The 22226-nt window shown below is 42.8% G+C and overlaps 1 protein-coding gene across 7 annotated transcripts in view; it reads left to right on the top strand.

The window, feature by feature from the left end:
- The first annotated feature begins 2490 nt into the window (after positions 1-2490).
- Positions 2491-22226, top strand: part of LOC110508648 (laminin subunit alpha-3) — a 109062-nt gene continuing 89326 nt past the window's right edge. For all 7 annotated transcript variants that reach the window (XM_090225544.1, XM_021589330.3, XM_021589329.3 and 4 more), the window contains exons 1-2: positions 2491-3090; positions 5508-5660. In XM_090225544.1, the coding sequence (XP_090081670.1) occupies positions 2725-3090; positions 5508-5660 (519 nt within the window). In that variant the 5' untranslated portion in view covers positions 2491-2724. The remainder of the gene's footprint in view (positions 3091-5507; positions 5661-22226) is intronic.

Below are 22226 nucleotides of genomic sequence, written 5' to 3'. Positions count from 1 at the left end.
CCTATCAAGCACTTTGAGAGCTTGTTTGTAGACAGACTGAATAGGTTTTAATGTTGTACAGCAAGCTTGGGCCCAACTAGTCAAGAAGTATGTTAAGTGGGGGAGTATCATAGATTTGAAGTACAGTTTTGCTACCTCTGTAGTCAAACAATTTCGTATAAATCGGAAATTAGCTAGGTTGAACTTGGTTATTTGAATGACCTTTTTCACATGCTTTTCAAAAGAGAGGTTGGAATCAAGTATGATGCCAAGGTACTTAAAATCAGATACCACCTGGAGCTTCTCCCCTGACACATAGACATCTGGCTCATTAGCATCTGTTGCCCTCTTTGTGAAGAACATGCAAACAGTTTTTTTTCACATTGAGATGCAAACACGAGTCACTGAGCCACTTTGTAACCTGGACCATTACAGTAGTGAGTTCTTGTGCAGCTTGTTGTTTTCTCTTTCCATGCACATATATCACTGTATCATCTGCATACATTTGAACTTCAGACCCAGTACAGACAGAAGGCAGATCATTAATGTACAGGCTGAACAGGAGGGGCCCCAGTATTGACCCTTGGGACACGCCCATATTATAGCTAAGAGTGGGCGACAGCTCATTGCTCACTCTGACACACTGAGTTCTGCCTTCAAGATATGATTTCATCCATCTCAAGGCATTGGGGGAAAAGATGAACTTGGACAATTTTGTGATGAGAATCTCATGGTTAACAGTATCAAAAGCCTTCCTTAGGTTCAGAAACACAGCCCCAACAATGCCCCCTTTGTCCATATTGTCTATATTTTCCAGAAGAAAGCAGTTGGCCGTTTCTGTGCAGTGTTTCGCTCTGAAGCCAAACTGCATGGAGTGTAATGTGAAGGGGCTGTTGTTGAGGTGGGAAATCAGTTATTATGCTACACACTTGTCAACAACCTTTGACACAACAGGTAGTATACTAATGAGCCTGTAGTTACTCACGTCAGCAGGGTCGCCTGATTTAAAGATGGCCGTTATTATGGCCGACTTCCATACCCTTGGAAACACCCCGAGACCAATAGATGTGTTGGTGACCTTAGTAATGGGGCCAATGAGTGACTCTTTGTAGTTTATAAGAAAGGTAGAAAGAAAGGAGTCCAGCCCAAACACATCTTTGGTTTTAGAGTTCTTCAGTGAGTTAATCACCTTGTTCACCTTTGACTCAGAAACCTCCCTTATGATGAAGACAGGTTGAGCGTCATTTACTAGCACTGAGCCCAAGAAACCAGTGGAGTGGTTCTGTGTCAGTACCCTGACAGAGTCAATAAAGTAGGAATTGAAGGCTTTTGATTCTTAAGTATATTAAAAACCAAATACTTTTAGACTTACTCAAGTACTATTTTACTGGGTGACTTTCACTTTTACTTGAGTCATTTTCTATTAAGGTATCTTTACTTTTACTCAAGTATTACAATTGGGTACTTTTACCACCACTGGTAGTAAGTACATAATATCATTTTTTATTTTACCCTTATTTTACCAGATCTACCGGTGTGAGGTCATCAACAGCAACAGGATTAAACACAGCGAGTGTCCTGATCTAGAACATGATATAGAAGCTCCTGTTGCCCTGGGATGTCAGGGATGTGACACTGCAGCAGTGCTGTATGTTTTGTGCTTGGGAGTGCTGTAAATCCCCCTCTTGTGAGACTCTTGATGTAGATTGATGTAGATCTCCACAAGGTGTCGCTCTAGGACCAGTGTTTTGTGATAACGATGGGTAGACTACTGCCTGTCCTGTAGTCTGGGTAATACAGTTAGTGAATATTGTACTTGCAAAGAATAGTCCACAAAGGTGGGAGCAGATAGGACATATTATCTAAATAGCACATTATTTCTGTTGCCCAATTGAATAGATGAGCCACATTTGTAATTTGACTAATTCGGTAGAGGATATAATCTGTTGATAATCCACTATGTTCAGACCCTGCACATATTCACTAAACCTGGCACTGGAAATAGCAAAGGTATGCAGGAGAAGGGAGTGTGTCTCTGGATGAATCTGGGTTGGGTGTGGCTCAGTACGGCAGTCTGTTTTTAGATGGGATTGATGGATGTTTTTTTTTAACATTGCCAGTTACATTCCAGTTTTTCTCTCTGTCAATAATTGTTCATGCAGTCTATTTTATTTGAAGCAAATCAAATCAAGACTCAGTGGTTCCCTGCAACTTTCATATAACTGTTTTGCATTAGGCCACTATAATTAGACTATACAATCTCACATTTTATTGTGAAACAAATCAGTGGTCAGTTGAAGGTTGGCCATGATTCAGGAATCACAATGATTGGTTAACGACCGCTGTATTTTGAAATAATTGTACACAAAAAAATATCTGTGAGCTGGTGTCAAAACTTTGTCTCCAAAAATGTCTAGTGAAATATTTTCTTGCGTTACTGATACTTTTTCTACTTTGGCTTGAACGTGATTTAATACGGGATAATTTATAGAGAGACCTTGGCCCCAAATCAAGTAGAGCCTAGGCTATAACTCACTGGTGACACCCAATGACTGTATTGACACTTGATACGGCCCCGGGTGGCAGAGTTTGATTAGGGAGAAACCGGAGCAAGTGCTTATTTCACGAGGGAACATGTAGAGGGGAAGCACATAGACAGAGGCAACAGCAGCAGCAGAGACACAAGTGAAACTTTTACATCAGCACACTTGAACCGCGCCAGGCTCAAGGGGACTGGATTGTTTTATGCGTGGAGATTGCGTATTATTCCACGGGGATCTAGATAACTTGAACTGCGAGTTGCAATTCTATTTGAGCATCTACAGAGATTATAGAGGTGGAAGGAACATGGCGAGGGGGGTGAAGAGAGCTCACCCTGTTGCTTTATTATTTACTTTGATGCTCTTATTTTGGCGGGACGTTTACGCGCAGGTGTCTTTTAACGAAATAACCGGGTTTAGTTTGAGCCCCCCGTACTTCAACCTCGCGGAGGGGTCACGGATATCCGCCACCGCAACTTGCGGTGAAGATGAAGCAGGGAGACCGAGATCTGATTTGTACTGTAAACTTGTCGGAGGACCTACCTTTGGACTTCCTAGTCAAACGATACAGGTAATGATGAGTGAACGACATTTTCGGTTTCATTATTTGTTGTTTAATTTTTAAACGCTTCGATCGCCACCTTTCTGCCTTTAATAATAATGTTTACCGTTGAAATGTTTGTTTTAGCTACGCAAAAGGTTGGCTGGCATGAGTGCATGCGTAAAAGACACATGTAGCCTATTAATGTGCACGTCTTAATAGCATTGTTCTGAAGACATAACATGGACAGATACCAACAGAAACACAACCCATAGCACAGAATAAATCGTATTTGTATTATTCAATCAAAGTAAGGAAGTTGTTTCCTTGCATGCAAGTGATTTTCTTGTGATTTTTTTCGTCCCATACATACATATGTTCCCACGTGAAATACCATATTTACAGTTAAACTGGTATAACAGTTGAGTGGTCCTCCATGCTTCCTTGCTTTTGCAGCCCGGTTCCAGAATGAGTCACTATAGCCCCCATGGGGAACAGTGGCAATTCTGCCTGCTCTGACCAAGTTGTCCACCTGCCAGAAATAGTTTTCACCATTGTGTTTAACTCCTGAGCTCTCCAATGAGAATGCCCTCTCAACAGTATACTTGCCCCTTCAGGAGTTTCAATACCTTTGGAACACGAAGACGTTTTAAAACCTACACAAAGAAGGACCCCAATAGGCCTATATATTGCTTGCTATCATTAATGTATATCTGGAAATTGGTTTACTGTATTTCCAGATATCGCTATTACCATTGTTGCTACAATTCAAATCAGATCAAATTTTCTTATTCACATGCGCCGAATACAACAGGTGTAGACTTTACAGTGAAATGCTTACTTACAAGCTTCTAACCAACAATGCAGTTTAAAAAATATTAATAATAATATGAAATAAAAGTAACAAGTAGTTAAATAGCAGTAGTAAAGTAACAATAGCAAGACTATATACAGGGGGTACCGGTACAGAGTCGATGTGTGGGGGCACCGGTTAGTTGAGGTAATTGAGGTAGTATGTAGGTAGAGTTATTAAAGTGACAATGCATAGATAATAACAGAGAGCAGCGTAAGAGAAGGGCAATGCAAATAGTCTGGGTAGCCATTTGATTAGATGTTCAGGAGTCTTATGGCTTGGGGGTAGAAGCTGTTTAGAAGCCTCTTGGACCTAGACTTGGCGCTCCAGTACTGCTTGCAGTGCGGTAGCAGAGAGAACAGTTTGACTAGGGTGGTTGGAGTCTTTGAGAATTTTTAGGGCCTTCCTCTGACACCGCCTGGTATAGAGGTCCTGGATGGCAGGAAGCTTGGCCCCAGTGATGTACTGGGCCGTACACACTACCCTCTGCAGTGCCTTGTTGTTGGAGGCCGAACAGTTGCCGTACCAGGCAGTGATGCAACCAGATGCTCTCGATGGTTGAACCTTTTAAGGATCTGAGGACCTATGCCAAATCAGTCTCCTGAGGGGGAATAGGTTTTGTTGTGCCCTCTTCACGACTGTCTTGGTGTGCTTGGACCATGTTAGTTTGTTGGTGATGTGGACACCAAGGAACTTGAAGCTTTCAACCTGCTCCACTACAGCCCCATCGATGAGAATGGAGGCATGCTCGGTCCTCATGTTCCTGTAGTCCACAATCATCTCCTTTGTCTTGATCACGTTGAGGGAGAGGTTGTTGTCCTGGCACCACACGGCCAGGTCTCTGACCTCCTCCCTATAGGCTGTCTTGTCGTTGATCAGGCCTACCACTGTTGTGTCATCTGCAAACTTAATGATGGTATTGGAGTCGTGCCTGGCCGTGCAGTCATGAGTGAACAGGGAGTACAGGAGGGGACTGAGAACGCACCCCTGAGGGGCCCCTGTGTTGAGGATCAGTGTGGCGGATGTGTTGTTAGCTACCCTTACCACCTGGGGCGGCCCGTCTGGAAGTCCAGGATCCAGTTGCAGAGGGAGGTGTTTAGTCCCAGGGTCCTTAGCTTATTGATGAGCTTTGAGGGTACCATGGTGTTGAACGCTGAGCTGTAGTCAATAAACAGCATTCTCACATAGGTGTTCCTTTTGTCTCGTTTAAGGAAGAAAAAAAAGCTGCCAGTTTGTGGTGAGTAATCGCTGTTCTGATGTCCAGAATTTATTTTTGGTCATAAGAGACGGTAGCAGCAACATTATGTACAAGATGTAATTTTTTTTTATTTTTACAAGCAACGCAAAAAAAACTATAAAAACACAATAGGTTAGGAGCAGGTAAAACGTCAGCCATCTTCTCCGGTGCCGCCTTCTTGATGCATGTGATTACTTGCACGGTCTGCAAATGTGTGACTGTGGCTTATTCATTCTCTTGAATACGAGTTTACTATGCACTGAATGTGTGGCTTTGTGTTGGTGGGACTCTATTTATATGTGGTTATATGTGTTTTGGGCTCAGAGTAACACCATTTCATTGGCCCTTACCCTGCAGGGACAGTATTGTGACAGATGCAACTCCAATGAGCCAAACAAGGCCCACCCGGTGAGTAACGCCATCGATGGCACTGAGCGCTGGTGGCAGAGCCCGCCTCTCTCCAGGGGGCCTATGTACAACGAGGTGAACGTCACTTTGGACCTGGGACAGGTGAGTGATCCAAACCTGGAGGGCTTTCATTGATTCCATCCTACTCAGCCAAGTGCTATACCTTCACGGTGGCTGTTGTTGAGAGTATGAAATAAAACAGTGGGATGTCACAGGGTGAATATAGCCAAGCCTCTAAGTTTTCCTTGTCTGAGACAGACAGGCAGCGCTAGTCATGTGAGTGATGTCCCGCATCTGGCTGCGTGCCAGGAATCAGCCTCAGATCATGCCCCTGTGGCTAGGGGATATGCATCTATTATGACCCGTGGCTGCAGTGGGGGCTGCTGTGGGAGTTTGGCTCACAGCCCATGAAATAGCACCATATGCTCAATTATCCAGTGAAGGGAAAGAGGGTGGGATTCTGTCCAGGGATTAGGGATCAGAGGGATGTTAAATATCTGGGGGGGGGGGGGGGGGGGGTCTGGGTGGAGTGGATGAAGAGGGTTCAGAGCTGGACCCTTTGTGATTGAGAAACAGGTTTCGTCTGCGGATCAGGGGTCGGCATCAAGTGGAGATCCATAGAAAGTAAATCTTTCTAAAAGTGAGGACCACACCATGTTCCCTAGGAGGACTGTGGGAAGAAGAGAATGGGTGACGGTTGCAGATTCTCCCATCTCTGTTTTTAGCTGGGCTGAACTAAGCTGAACGGAGCAGAGGGGCTGTGAGAAAGGATAAATATAGTACCTGCTCAGCTCGTGGCGGCTTGAGGGACGTCTGAGTTTAAGACATGGTAATGCTCTGTTTTATATGTACTCAGGGAAAGCGCCATTACTGCATTAAGGCGTACTATAGAGTATGAGGCTGAAGTATTCTCTGAAACTACCAACCACATGCCTCCCCCTCTCCCTTTGGCCCGCCCAGCCTATCAAACAGCTACTGTGATCCAGTGAGGCTCCAGACCAAGCTCACCTGGCCCCACCCCCCTTATGTCATCCATTTGTTTTTACCCCCCCCCCCCAAAGCTTTTGTCAATGCCAAGAATGTGTATATGAGGCTGTGTGGGCTTTCATTAGAAAGTGTGCAGGTTTATTGGAGTGTTACCTTCCACGGTTGTTATTTCACAAATTGGATCAGACTGATTTGGCAGCATTGACCTGAGTCTTATCAATTCAATGCAAGGCAATCAAATCAGACTAGATTGGCTGCCAATAGCTAATTGGTTAAACTGCATAGATATTATGCTCTGCACACGATGATCCTACCTTCTAGATGCAGAGAAACACAGCGAAACTGAAAAACAAACTTAAAGCAGTCTATCAGTCCACGATACAAGGGAAATACTGTATCCCATAGAATGATTAAGTTTGGTAAAGTAGTACAATGTTATTAACCCTCTGTGTATGCAATCTTGTGTAGGCCATGTCTTCTTATCAGAGGTGTGTGTAGATAAGGAAGGATGTTGTCGATGCCTCTGAAATAATTCAGTCAACCACACTTCCGTGTGCTTTCAGCACAGATGTCTGTCAAATAGTGTTGGTTCCTACAACCCTTTGATGATTTGACAGTCATAACAAAGCATTTGTCAAAATAATTTAATGTGGAGGTCAGGTTTATGTCAGACTAACTTGCCACATGCTTGGTCACACCCTTTCCCCGTTAACACAATCTATGCCTACTCCTACTCAGGTTTCTTTCATGCTTGGGAGGAATTTCTCTGATTCATCTTCCCCAATAGAAACAGTCCAAAGCCTTTGTAGATTCTGTTAATGCAACGAACAGATGATGCGGTCACTGAAATTTGTAAGGGCTGAATCCAGTTGAATGGTTTTTGTGGTCTCTTCTAAGACTAATACAGGTGCCTCCCTCCCTCTCTCTGCCAGTCTTATCTCCAGCTCTGCCAGGGGATATATTAGATAATGGCACCATCATTGTTCATGTTAAATCGGACCGGTTCAAAGAGAAGCCGGGTGGTTTTTGAAGTGGCCATTTCCGACGGTTCTGTAAAGTGCACGTTTTGAAGCAGCACCAATCCGTCAAGGGCTGATTCCCGCTTTTGTGGAACATTGAATGATAACTTCTCTGTGCTATAAATGATAACCGATTTCCTTTGTGGATTAACATGGCGTGTTTAGAACAGGAAACAGTCTGAATTAGCCGGGAACTTTGTATTAGACAAAATATGTATTTGTATGTACATGTCCTAAATCTCAGGCAGTCAGTCCATGTGAAGGAGTTTACAACTCCCTGGGGTGGAGCTCCTTGTGCAAATCAACCCAACCACACCTCTGCTGGATCATGTTGCCTGAAGCGAGCAGCTCTCACACCTAAGTAGCAGGCTAGCCGCCTGCCTGTGTTATCTTGTGGGCTTTTGACCTGTGACCCGTGACAAAGCCGGCCATAAGTCAGGAGATGACCTTGAACTCCCTCATACTACGGCGGGATCCAGGGTGTAGGGGGACTTCTTTGTGTACTCTACAGTAACTGGACATAGTGGTGGGTGTTGCCTCAGGCAATTTGTCTCCAGGGCATTGGAGCAGTTCACCCAGAAAGAAAGTCAACACATTGATTAGAGGCTTCTGCTGTGAGTTTCTTGATGTTATCCAATATCATACATATGTGTTGAGATGTGTATATTTTATTTTACTAGAGACACACATTTTATTAATTACCTTAGAAATTCTAACTATTCAAAAAAGTTATAAGCGGCAAAGTTCAAATAGTTTTGCGTTTTCATATTTATTTCTATTCGTTTTCAGACCTGATTATCTAGTTTTTATTTACACTGAACAAAAATATAAACGCAACATTTAAAGTGTTTAATGAGCTTAAATAAAAGATCCCCGAAATGTTCCTTAAAAAATAAAGAAGCTTATTTCGCTCTCAAATTTTGTGCACATATTTGTTTACATCTCTGTTTCAGTGAGCATGTCTCCTTTGCCAAGATAATCCACCCACCTGACAGGTGTGGCATATCAAGAAGCTCATTAAACAGCATGATCATTACACAGGTGCACCTTGTGCTGGGGACAACAAAAGGCCACTCTAAAATGTACAGTTTTGTCACACAACACAATGCCACAGATGTCCCAAGTTTTGAGGGAGCGGGCAATTGGCACGCTGACTGCAGGAATGTCCACCAGAACTGTTGCCAGATCATTTAATGTTAATTTCTCAACCATAAGCTGCCTCCAACATCGTTTTATAGAATTTGGCTGTACGTCCAACCGGCCTCACAACTGCAGATCATGTGTAACGACGCCAGACCAGGACCTCCACATCCTGCTTCTTCACCTGCGGGATTGTCTGAGACAAGCCACCTGGACAGCTGATGAAACTGTGGGTTTGCACAACCAAAGAATTTCTCCACAAACTGTCAGAAACCGTCTCAGTGAAGCTTATCTGTGGGCTCGTCGTCCTCACCAGGGCCTTGATCTGACTGCAGTTCGGCGTCGTAACCATCTTCAGTGGGAAAATGCTCACCTTCAATAGCCACTGGGATGCTGGAGAAGTGTGCTCTTCACAGATGAATCCCAGTTTCAACTGCACCGGGCAGATGGCAGACTGATGTCAACATTGTGCACAGAGTGCCCCATGGTGGCAGTGGGGTCATTTGTATTTATTATGGATCCCCATTAGTTCCTGCCAAGGCAGCATCTACTCTTCCTGAGGTCCAGCAAAATTAAGGCAGTTCTACATCTTTTTAAACATTACAATACATTCGCAACAGATTTCACAACATATTAGTGTGTGCCCTCAGGCCCCTACTCTACTGCCACATATCTACAACACAAAATGTGTACGTGTGTATCGTGTGTTTGTATGCATGTGTCTGTGCCTATGTTTGTGTTGCTTCACAGTCCCTGCTGTTCTATAAGGTGTATTTTTATCTGTTTTTTAAATATAATTGTACTGCTTGCATGAGTTACTTGATGTGGAATAGAGTTCAATGTAGTACTGTGCACCTCCTATAGTCTGTTCTGGACTTGGGGACTGTGAAGAGACCTCTAGTGGCATGTCTTGTGGGGTATGCATGGGGGTCCGAGCTGTGTGCCAGTATTTACAGACAGTTCGGTGCATTCAACATGTGAATACCCCTCACAAATACAAGTAGTGATAAAGTCGATCTCTCCTCCACTTTGAACAGGATAGATTGACATGCATATTATTAATGTTAGCTCTCTGTGTTCATCCAAGCGCCAGCCGTGCTGCCGGGTTCTGAACCAATTGCAATTTTCCTAAGTCCTAAAAGACTGCTGAACCGTTCAATGCCACAATTTAGGGAGGGCAGAGGGCCAGATATTATGGGGAGTTTTTTGGTGTCAACTAGTGACCCAATCAGTTCTTTAAAATACATATTAGGCTGTTCTGAGCTGCCCTTCATAATGTAATTCGGCCCCACATGAACCATGACAGTATCAGCCCCTGATGATTGACTCAGAGCCTCGGGAAACAGCCTGGAAATATCCTGAACTTTTGCCCCAGGAAAACCCGAAGTCTTTGCCCCAGGTACAGATATATGCCTCACTATCCCAATTAGAGGTCGACCCATTATGATTTTTCAACGATGATACCGATTATTGGAGGACCAAAAAAAATACGATACCGATTTAAAAAATCTATATATATAGATATTTGTAATAATGACAATTACAACAATATTGAATTAACACTTATTTTAACTTAATATAATACATCAATAAAATCAATTTAGTCTCAAGTAAATAATGAAACATGTTCAATTTGGTTAAAATAATGCAAAAACAAAGTGTTGGAGAAGAAAGTAAAAGTGCAATATGTGCCATGTAAAAAAAGCTAACATTTAAGTTCCTTGCTCAGAACATGTGAAAACTGGTGGTTCCTTTTAACATGAGTCTTCAATATTCCCAGGTAAGAAGTTTTAGGTTGTAGTTATTACAGGACGATTTCTCTCTATACCATTTGTATTTCATATACCTTTGACTATTGGATGTTCTAATAAGTACTTTAGTATTGCCAGCCTAATCTCGGGAGTTGATAGGCTTGAAGTCATAAACAGTGCAATGCTTTTACGCATTGTGAAGAGCTGCTGGCAAAACGCAGTAAAGTGCTGTTTGAAGGAATGCTTACGAGCCTGCTGCTGCCTACCACCTCTGTCAGACTGCTCTATCAAATCATAGACTTAATTATAATATAATGACATAGCCTTAGGTCATTAATATGGTCAAATCCGGAAACTATCATTTCGAAAACAAAACATTTGTTCTGTCAGTGAAATATGGAACCGTTCTGTATTTTATCTAACGGGTGGCATCCATATGTCTAAATATTGCTGTTACATTGCACAACCTTCAATGCTATGTCATAATTATGTACAATTCTGGCAAATTAATTACAGTCTTTGTTAGGAAGAAACAGTTCGCAACGAGCCAGGCGGCCCAAACTGCTGCATATACCCTGACTCTGTTGCACAGAATGCAAGAGAAGTGACACAATTTCCCTAGTTAAAAGAAATTCATGTTAGCAGGCAATATTAACTAAGTATGCAGGTTTAAAAATATATACTTGTGTATTGATTTTAAGAAAGGCATTGATGTTCATAGTTAGGTACACATTGGTTCAACGACAGTGCTTTCTTCACGAATGCGCTTGTTAAATCACCCGTTTGTCGAAGTAGGCTGTGATTCAATGATAAATTAACAGGCACCGCATAGATTATATGCAACGCAGGACAAGCTATATAAACTAGTAATATCATCAACCATGTGTAGTTAACTAGTGATTATGTTAAGATTGATTGTTTTTTATAAGATACGTTTAATGCTAGCTAGCACCTGACCTTGGCTCCTTGCTGCACTCACATAACAGGTAGTCAGCCTGCCATGCAGTCTCCTCGTGGAGTGCAATGTAATCGGCCATGATCGGTGTCCAAAAATGCCGATTACCGATTTTTATGAAAACTTGAAATCGGCCCCAATTAATCGGCTATTCTGATTAATCGTTCGACCTCTAATCACAATAGCCGGAATTATCCTGTGTCTCAAAGCTGATTTGGAGGCCAGAGCCACAGAACTCACCTGAGAAGAGGGCTGCTGAGACGCCGGCTGCGTGCAGGACACAACAGCCAAAGGGACAGAGCTCTGATCCAGAGAGCCCGGCCCAGCAGAGGGGTGGTACAGGCTGTGCCCAAGCAGTTGATTGACTAGGAAAGGGTCAGGTAGCTAGAGGGACATCCACAGCCACGGAGGGAACACCCAAGTCCCCGGCAGAAGATAGCTGGTACAGGGCAGGCATAAGCTACGGACCATGAACACAATTGCATTTTATCGATGGCAGTTTGAATGCACAGAGATACCGTGACAAGATCCTGAGGTCCATTGTCGTGCCATTCATCCGCCGCCATCACCTCATGTTTCAGCATGATAATGCACGGCCCCATGTCGCAAGGATCTGCACACAATTTCTGGAAGCTGAAAATGTCAGTTCTTCCATGGCCTTCATACTCAACAGACATGTCACTCATTGAGCTTGTTTGGGATGCTCTGGATCGACGTGTACAACAGCGTATTCCAGTTCCCACCAATGTCCAGCAACTTCACACAACCATTGAAGAGGAGTGGAACAACATTCCACAGGCCACAATCAACAACCTGAACTCTATGCGAAGGAGATGTCACGCTACATGAGGCAAATGGTGGTCACACCAGATACTGACTGGTTTTCTGATCCACACCTCTACTTTAATTTTTTTTTATCTATGACCAACAGATGCATATGTTTTCCTAGTCATGTGAAATCCATAGATTAGGGCCTAATGAATATATTTCCTTAAATGCACTGTAACTAGGGTTGCACATTTTGGGGAATATTCAGAGGTGGAAACTTTCCATGGGAATTAATGGGAATATGGGAATTAACAGAAATATATGCAAATTAATATTAATACCATTTAAATGTAAATGTTTTTTGCATTGGATATATTTACCATATCATTGTAAGTCGGGAAGCAAGTTCAGGGAGTGAGTGTTTTTAATAAATAAACGCAACTAAATACAAAACAAGAAACACAAACAACGCACAGACATGACACTGGAACAGATACAGCAACAATGACGCCTGGGGAAGAAACCAAAGGGAGTGACATATAAATCAAGAAGGTAATCAGGAGGTGATGGAGTCCAGGTGAGTGTCATTATGTGCGTACCGCTGGTGACAGGTGTGCGCCATAACGAGCAGCCTGGTGACCTAGAGGGCGGAGAGGGAGCACACGTGACAGTATCCCCTCCCCGGCGCGCGGCCACATCCACAGGACGCCGACCAAGATGACGATCCCGGGGATCAGGAGCGGACTGGTCAATCAATCAAATGTATTTATATAGCCCCTCTTTCATCAGCTGATGTCACAAAGTGCTGTACAGAAACCCAGCCTAAAACCCCAAATAGCAAGCAATGCAGGTGTAGAAGCACCTGCATCGGTCACCTCTGTTCTGGTGCGGGAATCTGTCAATCCGGCTGAGGTGCTGGAGCATGACGACCTAGAGCGCTAGAGAGAGAGCATACTTGACAGTACCCCCACCCCGGCGCATTCGGCTCCAGCCGCAGGACGGCCAACCAAAGAGATGCTCCCGGGGATCCGGAGTGGAACGGTCGCCAGAAGCCTGATGAACCGGCTGAGGCGTGAGAGCCTGATGAGACGGCTGAGACCTCCCCGGTTGCCTCGGTTGAGGCACGGGAACCTGTTCACCAGCTGAGGCATGGGAGCCTATCGATCCCCCTGAGGTATGGAAATCCGTCGGGCCAGCTGAGGCAGGGGAACCCGACTAACCTAAATCCTTGTTCATGATTAATTTTAGTATTAGTTTCAGTTTTCATATTAGTTTAAGTTTTAGTTTACTATAATAACCTTGGTGGGTGCTATCCACTGAATGGGCACTAATTGGTTTGTGTGAAGTTCTCATTGAACCCTGTTGCCGTTGATTGCCGTTTCAGGGGGATAGGATTTTTTGTGTGATATTTGGGGGTTGTTTTTTTATGTCATACAGTATGATCATGTACAACACTGATGTGAGGTGGGCTACGATTGGCTAGGTGAGAAGTACTCATGGCTCTGAATGGTGAGCTTGGGCATCTGACTGGAGAGTGTTGTGTTCTGTGAAGTCTCTGATAGGTGGGTGTTTGCTCTGATAGGTGAGTTGTAATGCTGGGTGTCAGGTACTTGTTCCTTACTCTGTGAGGTTTGATAATGAGTGTGTGGTACCTGTTGCTGGATGGCTGAGTGTCTTGATGATGAGAAAACACTAAATCTGGAGCTGTGCTAGTTTAGGATGACAGCATTTCTGAAACCTGCTTGTAGTGGTTCATTTATTATGAGTTATATTATCTATATGTCAGTCATGTTATCTTTGTCAGCAGAAGAATTCCTGTGGAACTTAATCCGCTCTCTCTTTCTCCAGGCCCTGCTGCCTCCCACTTAAGTTTTGTCTGAATGTTTTATGCTGAGCTGCTGCCCACTTTTGTCCTGGAATCGATAGTAGGCTGTATTGTGTGCCATCCTTTCTGTGCTCTGCTCTGATGTTCACAAACAGTTGGTTCTTTTCAAGGCTTTTTCTGAAAGTGACCTGACCTTTTCTTCTAAGTGGGTACATGGATTGAGGAGGTGCAGTGAATTGGGCAGACTGTGTAGAAAAGACCCCCCCCCCCCCCACACACACACACACACACACTAGGGCTGGGTGATATTGCCCAAATGTGATGGTATTTTATGCTTTTTAATAATAAAAGTTCTCAATTTGCTTTATAAGTAGTGTGTGATCCTAGGGTGGACACACATACATTCTAAGTGATTTCAATGGGTCTTTCTCCATTCTGATTGTTTTATACTGTTCAATTAAACTTCAACCGCAAAAAAGTCATAATTTTCTGCACTGAGATCATTTCTACACTGCCACATAGGGCTACACGATATGGGCGGGCAAGCAATCTGGGCCTTATTTTTAGCCAAATGTTGCAATTTGACTTGCAATCGCAAGCAAAACACTTGGGTTAACTGTTGGAATCATGGAAATAAAATGTATATTCTAATTATATAGTTAGAATATAATAGTGGGCACTTTTAATACAGTGCGGTTTGACATGACATTGAATGAAAATGCCAGGGAGGAGTTATTGTGACAGAGTAGGAACTAAAGTGTTGATAGGTGTTTCCTAGGGGACAATAATATTTGGCTACATTTAATGTTTTCTCTTAGCTAACATATTCTTGCTTTGCGTTTACCTCTTTAATTTAGAAGATACTGTTGCACAAACAACATGCTAATTTAGGTCTACACCATCACTGGTATTATCAGGCTGTATAGCTAATTATGCTTTCTCTTACTCAGTACATTTATTAGCTAACTAGTGATTAGCATTAGCGGCTAACAAGATTTAGGAACAACTTGCTTAGAAAATACAAACTAGCTGTTTGCAGATGTAAAAAACACAAGCTAATAGTGTAACTATAGAATGTTAGTAGATTTATATTAAGGAGCAAAGTGACAACTGCATCGATGTCATCAACATTGTTGCATGTGTTACATAGACCATACAGACTGAACGCAAGTGTCTCGTGGTCGAGGAAAAACAAATGCGCTCCTTGAGTGGCAGGAGCCGGAGCCAGGGCTAGGTCTGTGTGGAGAGGGAGATAGTGGCAAGAGTGGAGAGAGATGACTCAAGTAGCGAAGTAAACTATCCAAATGGACGTTACACACTGCGTATCACATTTAACAAACCAAACATTCAAATACCGTTATAGAAGGTAAAGTAAAAACCCAAACCAGTCTGTGCATCAATACCGGTATATAGCAAAATACGGTATACTGCCCTGCCCTGCACTAGCACACACACAAAGACCCCCAGCTTCATAATGAATTCGCTATCCCCGCCCCACCCTGAATACCTACATACCTTTCATGACATCTGAATATGATCCAGTAAAATATGATTACCTGTGTATCTGGGCCTGTGTTTGTCTGTTCAAGGTGCAAATGCCTCCTAATGTGATGCAGTAGCAAACAGCTAAAGTTAACAGTCAATATTAGAGGTTGACCGATTAATCGGAATGGCCGATTAATTAGGGCCCATTTCAAGTTTTCAGAACAATCGGAAATTGGTATTTTTGGACAACGATTTGGCCAATTTTTATTCATTTATTTATTTAAATGTATTTTTTTTACACCTTTATTTAACTAGGCAAGTCAGTTAAGAACACATTCTTATTTTCAATAATGGCCTAGGAAATAGTCCTATAAATACTATAACTACAACCTAAAACCTCTTACCTTGGAATATTGAAGTCTCACGTTAAAAGGAACCACCAGCTTTCATATGTTCCTTAACTTACCTCATTTGTACTCACTGTATATAGACTTTTTGTTGTATTTTGTTCTACTGTATTATTGACTGTATGTTTTGTTTATTCCATGTGTAACTGTGTTGTTGTATGTGTCGAATTGCTACGCTTTATCTTGGCCAGGTCGCAGTTGCAAATGAGAACTTGTTCTCAACTAGCCTACCTGGTTAAATAAAGGTGAAATAAAAATGTTCTCATGTTCTGAGCAAGGAACTTAAACATTAGCTTTTTTACATAGCACATATTGCACTTTTACTTTCTTCTCCAACACTTTGTTTTGCATTATTTAAACCAAATTGAACATGTTTCATTATTTATTTGAGGCTAAATTGATTTTTATTGATGTATTAAATTAAGTTAAAATAAGTGTTCATTCAGTATTGTTGTAATTGACATTATTACAAATACATTTTTTTTTAATCGGCCAATTAATCGGTATCGACTTTTTTTGGGGGTCCGCCAATAATCGGTATCGGCATTGAAAAATCATAATCGGTCTACCTCTAGTCAATATGATACATCTACAGTAATAAAATGTATTGCCCAGAGGAATGTGCTATATAGCATGTATGCGTATAACAGTATTATCTTATGTTTTTGCTGTCTATTTCCCTGACCTCCCTGGCACTGATTCAGCATGCATGGATCAACAGCATAACGTCTCAAGCAGGCCCTGAAAAGGACCAGGTGCTTATCAAACCACAGAAAATACTTTTATGCACAAGTGCTGTATCATATTTGGAATGGATTCACATATTTCTAATGGAAACACATGGAATCAATATTATTTCACCACTTTTTCAAATACAGTGTAATCATTATTTGGTTCTTAACAATGTACATTTGTCAGTGTTGACTGTATAGCTGGCTTACTCTAACTCTTGGGACACGTTTGGCTTCCTAGCTGTTGCTGTGGTGATGAGGGAGGTGATGTAAGAAGCTGTGTTTAGCCAGTCGGCTCTGCTTGGCGGTGTGCTGGGTGGTGGGGTGCCCGGCCAGCTCCAGCCAGGTGTCTGGCGCTCATATTTACAGCCCTGTTCCCCACTCCCTCGCAGGGCAGGCAGACAGCCCACACAGCCTGGTTAGCAGCCTCAGCCTGGCTTCATGTCTAGATCACGGGTCATTGTTGGACCGGAGCACCTGTCAATGCCTCCTAAACCTGGCGCTCCATTGTGGAAAAGCAGAAGGGATTTAACATAGGCTCTGCCCACCTTTTCAAGGCCCGGGGAGGCGATATACATAGTGCTTCATAGAAATGCTAAGTAGTCGATAAAGGTCTACTGGCGTATTGATGCACGTGTCGATGTAGATTTGTCCTAGGTGTATTTTTGATATACAGTACCAGTCAAAGGTTTGGGCACGCCTACTCATTCCAGGGTTTTTCTTTATTTTTCACTATTTTCTACATTGCAGAATAATAGTGAAGATGCCAAAACTATGAAATAACACATATGGAATCATGTAGTAACCAAAAAAGTTTTAAACAAATGAAAATATATGTTAGATTTTAGATTCCTCAAAGTCCCCACCCTTTGCAACAACCTCTCCCTCAATGTGAGCAAGACAAAGGAGCTGATCGTGGACTATGGGGAAAGGAGGGCCGAACAGGCCCCCATTAACGTCGACGGGCTGAAGTGGAGTGGATCGAGAGTTTCAAGTTCCTTGATATCCACATAGACACCTCCCCCCCTTTGTTGTGTATTATCTATGCATAGTCATTTTACAAATGACCTTGGCTAACCTGTACCCCTGCACATTGACTCAGTATCGGTACCCAAGTCGTCATATATATTTTTTTAATTATTTAGCATTTTGCTATTTGCCTCATGACTCCTGCATGCTTTGTTGACTACGAATTTTCTTTACCCAACCGTGGGACAGACTGTTTGTTCCCACACTCGGGACTCTGACTCTCTATTGGTAGCATGGACTCTTGGCCTCCCATCCTATTCTAACCACCTCTCACCAGCTTTGTATTCATGTTACCTGATGAAATTGCTGTACAATATGATCTTGTTGCCATCTGATGCACATTCAGATGTCATAAATCAACACTGCAGAGCTCTCCCTGTTCTCTGCTGTGCCTTGATTGTATTACTGTTGATGATATCTGGAAATGTGCATGTACACCCTGGCCCATCTACTGTTGCTAGTCCCAATTCTGACTTGTGCTCTGACGTCTGCTTCACTGATTTCTGCTCTGGGTTTCTGCACGTTAACACTAGAAGCTTATTACCTAAAGTGGATAAATTGAAAGTGTGGGTTCACAGCGCCAATCCAGATGTGTTGGTCATTACTGAGACGTGGTTAAGGAAGAGTGTTTTGAATACTGATGTTAACATTTCTGTTTCTAACCTTTTTTGGCATGACAGAGCTTCCAAAGGTGGAGGAGTGGCAATCTTTACCAAGGATCACCTTCAGTGCTCAGTTGTCTCCACCTAGTCTGTACCCAAACAATTTGATTTGCTGGTTTGAAGTATTCAACTTTCAAATAGCTCTCTGTTGACTTTTGTGTTATCGTCCTCCATCAGCACCGGCCTGTACCCTATTTGCCTTAAGCTCTCTCCTGGCCCCTTACACTAAGTCTGAATTTGTCCTGCTAGGTGACCTAAACTGGGACATGCTTAAACCACCTGACCAAGTCCTAAAGCAATGGGACTCCCTAAATATTTCTCAGATTATTACGAATCCCACAAGGTATGACTCCAAACACCCAGAAAAGGCTACTCTTCTTGATGTTATCCTCACAAATAATCCTGATAGGTATCAGTCTGGTGTTTTCTGTAATGACCTTGGTGATCACTGTTTTATAGCCTGTGTTCGTATTGGCTGCTCAGTGAAATTACTTGTCCTTGTTACGGTGCGTGAATGAGGACCCAAAAGCGAATTAACTTAAACAGAGCTTCTTTAATTACCAAACATAGGTAGGCTCAGACGGACCGGCAGATTCCGACAAGACAAGGTTACAGCAAACATGACGACAGTCTGGTTCAGGCATGAAACACAACAAACAAGAATCCGACAAGGACAGGAACAAAAACAGAGAGAGATATAGGGACCTAATCAGAGGGAAAAAGGGAACAGGTGGGAAACGGGGTGACGAGGTGGTTAGGAGGAGACAAGGCACAGCTGGGGGAAAGAGAGGGAGAAAAGGTAACCTAACAACGACCAGCAGAGGGAGACAGGGTGAAGGGAAAGGACAGAGACAAGACACAACATGACAGTACATGACAGTCCTGATTTGTCATAGACGCTTGCTAAAAAACTTTAATGATCAAGCCTTCCTTCATAAACTGGACTCTGTAAAATGGTATAGAATCAGCTTGGATCCCCTCTGTCAAAGACAGACTTCTTTTTTTTACATTAAAAACGGGTCCAGACGCTGGTTCAACCGTGATCTTGCAGAGTTACTCCACCTCAAGAATTGCATTTAGCAAAAGGCTCGGCACACGCATACTCAGGCTGACTGGCTCTCGTTCAGGCAAATGAGAAACAAGTGCACTCAGGCTATCCGGAAGGCCAAAGTTAGTTACTTTAAGGGGCAGTTCTCTCTCTGTGGGTCTAACCCCAAGAAGTTCTGGAAAACGGTTCAAGACCTGGAGAATAAACCCTCCTCCTCACAGCTGCCCATGTCCCTTAAGGTTGATGTGGTTGTTACTGACAAGAAGCACATGGCTTTAATCACCACTTCATTAAGTCAGGATTCCTATTTGACTCAGCCATGCCTTCTTGCCCATCCAACAATTCCTCATCTCCCACCCCTTCTAATGCGTCTATCCCTGATGCTTCTCCCTCTTTTTCTCCCTGCAGGATGTCACTGAGTCCTAGGTGCTAGAGGAGCTCCTGAAACTTGACCCCAAAAAAACAATTTGGGTCAGATGGTTTAGACCCCTTCTCCTTTAAGGTTGCTGCCCCTATCATCGCCAAGCCTATCTTTGACCTTTTTAACCTGTCTCTCCTTTCTGGGGAGCGTCCCATTGCTTGGAAGGCAGCCACGGTCCATCCTTTATTTAAAGGGGGAGATCAAGCTGATCCTAACTGTTGTCAATAATAAAAACAAGTCAATAAAACTTGTCAATAATCAACTGACTGGCTTTCTTGATGTCTATAGTATTCTCTCTGGTATGCAATCTGGTTTCCGCTCAGGTTATGGATGTGTTACTGCAACCTTAAAGGTCCTCAATGATGTCACCATTGCCCTTGATTCTAAGCAATGTTGTGCTGCTATTTTTATTGACTTGGCCAAAGCTTTTGGTACGGTGGACCATTCCATTCTTGTGGGCCGGCTAAGGAGTATTGGTGTCTGAGAGGTCTTTGGCCTGGTTTATTAACTACCTCTCTCAAAGAGTGTAGTGTAGTTATAAAATCTGCTGTCTCGGCCACTGCCTGTCACCAAGGGAGTACCCCAAGGCTCAATCCTAGGCCGCACGCTCTTCTCAATTTACATCAACAACACAGCGCAGGCAGTAGGAAACTTTCTCATCCATTTATATGCAGATGATAGTCTTACACTCAGACCCTTTCTCCTTTAAGGTTGCTTACACTAAATGCTCTACAACAAAGCTTTCTTAGTGTCCAAAAACTTTCTCTACCCTTAACCTTGTTCTGAACACCTCCAAAACAAAGGTCATGTGGTTTGGTAAGAAGAATGCCCCTCTCCCCACAGGTGTGATTACTACCTCTGAGGGTTTAGAGCTTGAGGCAGTCACCTCATACAAGTACTTGGGAGTATGGCTAGACGACACATTGTCCTTCTCTCAGCCCATATCAAAGCTGCAGGCTAAAGTTAAATCTAGACTTGGTTTCCTCTATCGTAATAGGCCCTCTTTCACCCCAGCTACCAAACTAACCCTGATTCAGGTGACCATCCTACCCATGCTAGATTACGGAGACATAATTTATAGATCAGCAGGTAAGGGTGCTCTCGTGCGGCTAGATGTTCTTTACCATTTGGCCATCAGATTTGCCACCAATGCTCCTTATAGGACACATCACTGCACTCCATACTCCTCTGTAAACTGGTCCTCTCTGTATACCGTTGCAAGACCCACTGGTTGATGCTTATTTATAAAACCCTCTTAGGCCTCACTCCCTCCGATCTGAGATATCTACTGCAGCCCTCATCCTCCACATACACACATACAAGCACACACATACCTAGGTAGCTCGTCTTTTCAGTTCGCTGCAGCTAGCGACTGGAACGAGCTGCAACAAACACTCGAACTGGACAGTTTTATTTCAGTCTCTTCATTCAAAGACTCAATCATGGACACTCTTACTGACAGTTGTGGCTGCTTTGCGTGATGTATTGTTGTCTCTACCTTTTTGCTGTTGTCTGTGCCCAATAATGTTTGTACCATGTTTTGTGCTGCTACCATGTTGTGTTTCTACCTTGTTGTTGTCTTAGGTCTCTTTTTATGTAGTGTTGTCATGATGTGTGCTTTGTCCGCAGGAGGCTTTTTGCCTTTTTGGTAGGGCTTCATTGTAATTAAAAATGTGTTCTTAACTGACTTGCCTAGTTAAATAAAGGTTCAAATAAAATACAATTTAAATAAATAAAGAGACGCAAGAGATTGAACGTCACTGATTTTCGCCCAATTCGTTTGCACTATATAGATCACCGTTTCTTCTGTGATCGAATCAACATTATATCAGCCTCTTTTCAATGCAACACGCCAAATCTAAATGTTCAAGGTTGAGTGAGTTTGTTGTAGGCAAAGCCAGAGCGCAACAAAGTCAAATTCTATTGGCTGGGGTAGCCCATAAGCGGTCTTTCAATCACCCGCAAGTGAATGCGCTTTTCAGATCAGAGCCGCGCGTGTGCACGTTTGTTGATATTCGTAGCTAGTTAGTTATTAGCCCAGTTATAGATATATACTGTAGGTCAGCAATGGGGAGTTACGGCTTCCTACATCAGCACAAAATGTGTAGGCTACATTTCAAGCTGTCTTTGAAAAGCCAGCCAGGTAAAAATATTTTGTCTTAATTAAAGAGGCAATGTTGATTTTTGAGACAGGCTTGAAAATGCGTATAAGCCAATAGTCCGAGGGGTAGTCTACATTGTCTAATTCGCTGTATGGTAATAATAATAATACATTTTTATTTTATAAAGTGGTTTCTTGCATCATACAATACAATGCAATTTACAGTCACCTATTTGGCCCATGGTGGAACAGACCACGTAACAAATCATTAATGAATTTCAAACCTTCATAATGTTAAAAAGTTTTTAAAAGTATCATGCAATGTTGACCTGCATTGAA

This window comes from Oncorhynchus mykiss, chromosome 28, assembly GCF_057628025.1.
Source record: "Oncorhynchus mykiss isolate SJ-2025 chromosome 28, ASM5762802v1, whole genome shotgun sequence".
NCBI lineage: Eukaryota > Metazoa > Chordata > Actinopteri > Salmoniformes > Salmonidae > Oncorhynchus > Oncorhynchus mykiss.
This window is presented reverse-complemented; position numbering and strand designations above follow the sequence as displayed.